General features: G+C 35.8%; 1 protein-coding gene across 1 annotated transcript in view; it reads left to right on the top strand.

The window, feature by feature from the left end:
• Window positions 1-2,233: 2,233 nt before the first annotated feature.
• LOC106456901 (ephrin type-B receptor 1-B-like) overlaps window positions 2,234-6,157 on the top strand; it is a 196,190-nt gene continuing 192,266 nt past the window's right edge. Inside the window, exon 1 of the mRNA XM_022382689.1 lies at window positions 2,234-2,321. Coding sequence (XP_022238397.1) covers window positions 2,234-2,321 — 88 coding nt within the window. The remainder of the gene's footprint in view (window positions 2,322-6,157) is intronic.

Below are 6,157 nucleotides of genomic sequence, written 5' to 3' on the forward strand. Positions count from 1 at the left end.
ACTTCAAAAGCAAGAAATAAAAATATTTGTTACTCTTAATTTAGGTTTTATTTACTCTTGAATCAGAACACTTTTGGGGACCCCGCTGAAGTAAATCTAGTATAATAATTTACACAATTACTCCAGTGTCTTTGTTGAGGATTAGTGGTAAAATAATACAAGAAACAAGAGTTTATAAAAGATTATGTATATTGTAATAAAAATTCAGCCATAGCTCTGTTTGGTGTCTTTGCTGTTGTTCTTTTCATGAACATTATTTTTATATTACCATAAATAATTATTAGAAGTGAAAACAAGAGGGAATCCTCAATAGCCGCGGCACGTAAAATTATTTTAGGCAGGATTAGAGTAAATTAATGTACGAGACATTTTTCCTTTTTATTAGCTGTATTTTTGTGCGGCAGCAATACCAAGCGTGGGGCGCGCGTATACCCGATTCGATGTTATTACTCATCAGGATCTTTACCTGCCTACCCTCAAATTGAAATTATTTTAGGCAAGATTAGAGTCAATTAATCTATGAGACATTGGGCGTGGTAAGGCATATTAGTCGAAAGGGTTTGACCTATGGAGTCCAAAACTATAATTAGATCTCAAATCGGTAAAGAGATGACGGAGCTATGAGCTAAATGTTTGTACTTGAATAATTCATAGCCATTCTATGAGCTTCTATGCCGCGGCAAAAAAGAAAAAGAAAAAAAAAGAGATTATAAGGCTTAATCAGCACAATGTATTTCTTTTCAATTGTTGAATTATACCATTTAATTTCGTTAAAATAATGAGACGTTTTGAAAACTGTCTTCTCTAACTCGGAGGCTGAATTTTGTTCAAAACATTAGAAAGGGAATGTTGATGTTCATTGGCAGGCATGAAAACCTTCGTCAAGAGAGGATTTTTTTTTTCGAGAGAATAAATACTGCGAAGATGAAAGATAAATATTGATACATGGCCAGGTGGTTAGGGCGCTCGGCTCACAATCTGAGGGTCGCGGGTTCGAATCCCCGTCACACCAAACATGCTCGCCCTTTCAGCCGTGGGGGTGTTATAATGTTACGGTCAATCCCACTATTCGTCGGTAAAAGAGTAGCCCAAGAGTTGGCGGTGGGTGGTGATGACTAGCTGCCTTCCCTCTAGTCTTACACTGCTAAATTAGGGACGGCTAGCGCAAATAGCCCTCGTGTAGCTTTGCGCGAAATTCAAAAACAAAACAAATATTTATTTGATTAACATCCATGCAAATCTTTTTTCATTATAGTACAAGGACCATGATATGTGAGACAGATTGTTCGAATTATTCAGGTTGACATCATGCGATTAAAGTAGACTCACACCTGAGAAAAGTATATAGCCCAAAGTTAGTCAGAAACCGAAACCTCTATTCCAAAGGAAATGTTTGAATAACTCAGATTGATATCATGCTATCCAGGATGTGTGTCTTGGTAAACCCAAGTACATAGTTTAAAGGTGTAAAGATAGTCAGGAAGGAAAATATCCAAAATAAAACATAGCCTTGTAGGGAACGTTTCTACAAACTGTAATTAACAAAATATACGCTGTTGAACAGATTGGAATATAGATGCGTGTACAAGTGTTTAAGGAACTTAGCTTAAGCCTAAATTTCGGTTTCATCTAATATCCCTAAAATTGAAGCAAGTTAATATGTAAACATGTTTCAAATTAAGTCTTAAAACAGCTGAACATTTTAATTTTCTCTGCTGACACTTCTTTCTTTAGTAATCAGATTTTCTCAGTTAGCAATCCCTTTTCATTAAGAATGTTGATAACACTTATATTAATCAATATACTAATTAGGGTTTTATATTCAAGTTAGGAGAAGTAAAAAACTATTTCCGTTATGTTTTTGTTTTCTAACATAAAATATATATAATTTCGATATTTAATAAATCTATTAATCTACTTCAGTATCATTGGTATTAATTTTGATGCTATTTATATCGAATTTTATAGAGTAAGTTAGTTTTACAGACTGTTACAATTAAAATCAGAATAATAAGGTGATTTTATAACTGGCTCCCCTCACTTTTCATGATTTCAAATCTATCGAAAATAGCTGTCATCGCATTCTTTTAAAACGAAGCCTATGAAATCCAACGAATTGCAGCATCCGGAAATGACATCACGCATTCGAAATAAGCTGGGCGGAGCATGAGAGAGTGCTCAACGGAGCATTGGAGGGGTAAATTATCAGAAGAGAAAGCTGTCATATGCAGTGATGGCGTCGAGTCGAAGAGGGTCTTGGAAAGTATTTTCTGTGCTGGCGTTATTCATCTGCTGCTTTAGATTTTTGGCGGGTAAACAAGGTAAGAATTTCTTTCCAAATTTGTATCTGTGAAAGGTTCTCTCGAAATGACGTTTTATTGTAAGCTGTTTTTATCATTTTAAAGATATTGAAAAACACGGATTCACGCGTGGAGGGCAAAGATGGGAACCAGGTATTCTAAAGGGCAGCACAGTGTCAGGCCGAAAGAGAACGGCTGCACACTAGCTCACGTGTCTCGCGCTGCAGGTTGCGTCTCCTGTAGCTCGTGCAAGTTTTTCATGTTTTACAGAACAACTTTGGAGCTAAAAGATTTTTAGCTTAAAAATTTCTTGATAAATATGTTAAAATAATTCAACTTTATGTCGATTATTTGTTGATAGTGAAACAAACTTTATAATAGTTCTCTAAAATTTGATAAACTGCTTCAAGTTACTTTAAATGTTTTCGTTCAAAATAAGATAGCCACAGAAAAATGGAATAAAGACGTTTTTAATGAAGATATTGATATACCATAATTTTCAATTTTTAGTTTTGTCAATAATTCCACGACCATATTTTCTAAGAGCTTATAAAAAGTTGATGCTCGTTTATTAAAACAGTAGTTGTTTTTTTGTCCACATTATTTTAGACATGAATTTTATATTAGACAAGCAACGATTAATGGTTAATGATAAATGTAGGAATATATTGACATTAAAAAAAAACATTCGGGGTCAACGTCATCGAGCTTTGGCTGCGAACAGCCGCCTATAAGTCGCAGCAATAACGATAGATAAGTAACGAAAAACTCAAGATTTTGCATTAAATACGAAAATAATTTTCGACATATTTTATAAACACTGTAGCTTAACACGGATTCCAACAATATCGGTTTTTATTGTCACACTTTAATTGATATAATGTGTTTAACAGTGATTCCACGTTTTGTGTTGCTTGTGAGATGGTTTTAACAGTAGCTCGACGTTTTGCGTTGTTTAAAACATAGATTTAAGAGCGCTTTTTTACATTTTGTTGTTTGTAACTGTACCTGCTGTTTTAACAGTAGCTCGATGTTTTGTTTGCAACATGATTTTATCAGCAGTTCGACCTTTTTAATATTTGAAACTGTACTTGCGACGTGGTTTTAACAGTGATTTGACTTTTTTTGTTGCTTGTAACAGTTGTATCTTTTGGCTGAAATTTGTTTGTCATTTTTTCATTTATATGGAGATACATTTGTTTAAAATATTTATTTTAACAAACTGTAGAAAAGTTAAATTGTATGAATATTTAGCAACCACTTCTTAGTGCTACCAAAGCACGTTATTTGGTAGACTTTTTCTTTTCATACTACTTTTGTGCAAATTACCAAACAGAAAACGCTAGAAGCAGCATATAAATGTGTGTTGGGAATGTTTTTGTAGTTGATTGGAATGACTGAAGTTGCAAAGAGGCCGGTGTTATAAGCAGGTAGAGTATGCCGTTGATGTGTTTGAAAATTTTTGTTATATTTGTTAGATAATGTTTCGAAAAGCTTTTTTAATATCATATCGTATTAATCTATAATCGTCTTCGTACCTGTACATATTATATCCACGATGTTGAATGGTCCTGGTGTAGTTGGTATACGGTGCATGCAAAGCTTCCTTTGGCGGTGTTGTGGTAGAGTTCAAACCTGTAAGTTCCTTGAGGGAAAATATAGTCCTAGGCTGAGTCAAACTGCTGATAAAAAAAATAAACAAACAAAGAGCCGAAGCTGACTTTTCCACTTTTTGTGTACGAATGTTCCTGGCCACTCCTTACGGGTGATAGAGCGAGATCGGCGCCTCCGTCTCAGCCAAACACTCTCCTAGCTAGCGAGGGCATGAAGTTAGACAAGCAGGCAAACCGGGCATAGCCGGGAGCGATAGACAACACAGCCGTATCAGACAGAAGGTAGCTGCCGGTCGGTTGAATGTATCTCGCTATACGCAGCAGGCGTTGTTGAACCCACGTGACGAAATGATTTTGAACGCCCCTGTAATTTGGTTCAGTGGCGTAGCGTCGTAACCAATCAAGGATTTTTGAGCGTATATTTCATCCTAACCCAAACAGGAAGCATTGTACGAATAATAAAGTAAGGTGATAAAGCTCGGGTTTTTTTTAAGTGTCACGTTGTAAGCTGCATTTCTCTCTTGAAAATAGAAATTGTTAAACTGTGATTTTGTAATAAGCAAATAGCTTGAACCAAGTAAAACACACAAAACCATTACCAACGACTTAGGTGTCTGACCAGAGCAATCATTACTTTAAGCTATAGCCTTATTTGTTTTGGCCATGATGATAAAGCTCGGGTTTTTTTTAAGTGTCACGTTGTAAGCTGCATTTCTCTCTTGAATATAGAAATTGTTAAACTGTGATTTTGTAATAAGCAAATAGCTTGAACCAAGTAAAACACACAAAACCATTACCAACAACTTAGGTGTCTGACCAGAGCAATCATTACTTTAAGCTATAGCCTTATTTGTTTTGGCCATGATGTAGATTTTGATAGAGTATGTGGGGAAATATAATCATATATTACAGCTCATCCCTGAAAAAGTTAATAAAGGTTGTTAGGTGTTAGCATGGTGTCAGCCTCTCAGATTTCTCTTGTATATGATTTTGTTGTATTAGTAAATGACACGTATAACATCATACAGGTTCCATTTTATACCACATGGTGGCGATAGTGTCCTGTATTCTTTTACCTGTAGCAACTTAAGTATTAGTGGATGTTTTTTTATGTTATCCTGTTTCAACTGAGTAACTTTTTAGGTTTTGTTGTTTTACTCAAGTTACCTTTAACAGCAAATCCTTAGCTATAGGAACTATTTCAATTTATATACCTGTTTGTCAATTTCAAGGAACAGTTCAAATATGTTATCTTTATCAGAAGCCCCTCCCCCAGTTAACTTTAGGGAGAACATAAAGGGGTAAAACCTATGTGTCTATCGTCAGTACAGGGGCCAGCAGACAGAACATTGATGCCTTTTGTGATAAGAGAATCCCGACCCAGTGAAGCAGAAGCAGTGTGTTTAGCTACGATTCAAAGTTACTGTGGTGGAGTAGCAAGGCAAGATACAAAGCGAAGGGGCTAAATGTTCTCAGGAAAAGATCATTCTGACAGCTAACCCCCACAAGAGTATTGGTTATAACAAAGTAACAATAGTGACATTGTATTATGCACGAATAAGGTCATTGTTCATGGGGGCCACGACCGTTTTCTTTTCCATACTTCATCTGTATTGGGGCCGGTGACACCGCGATTGTCTCCTGAAAACAGCCATATGCCTGGGATGGAACAAATAGAACGATTAGTGACGTAAAGACAATATGTGGCTATATATCTATGGGTTGTCGAATATTGGGTTTATCAATCAGTAAGTAGTCAGAAAATAACTAAATCTTTCATAGTTGTATTGTAGGCGTAGTTAGCCAGTGACTTTCCTTTGTCTTTACCCTACCGTGGCTGAGGTTATTTTACACACGATATTGACCGAGCTGGGTAACATGTTTACATCCCCCTTTTTTTTGGGGGGGGTGTATACTGCAGTTTAAAAAATATATATATATATTTTTTTGTTTACATTTTTCAGTTTTTGTTACTAATTTTATATAAAAGTTATTAAAGCATAGGATGTTGATAAAATTGTTTACCAAATTATCGTATACGAATAGTTTTTATCACAAGAATATTTTTGACTTAATTTGAAACAAAGGTAACGTACTTATTATTTTCCCTTTCATCAAACATCCAGTCTTCTTAAGTCTCGAGGCCCGGCATGGCCAGGTGGATAAGGCGCTCGACTCACAATCTGTGGGTCGCGGGTTCGAATCCGCATTCCACCAAACATGCTCGCCCTTTCAGCCGTAGGG

This window comes from Limulus polyphemus, unplaced genomic scaffold (genome assembly GCF_000517525.1).
Source record: "Limulus polyphemus unplaced genomic scaffold, Limulus_polyphemus-2.1.2 Scaffold270, whole genome shotgun sequence".
Taxonomy (NCBI): domain Eukaryota; kingdom Metazoa; phylum Arthropoda; class Merostomata; order Xiphosura; family Limulidae; genus Limulus; species Limulus polyphemus.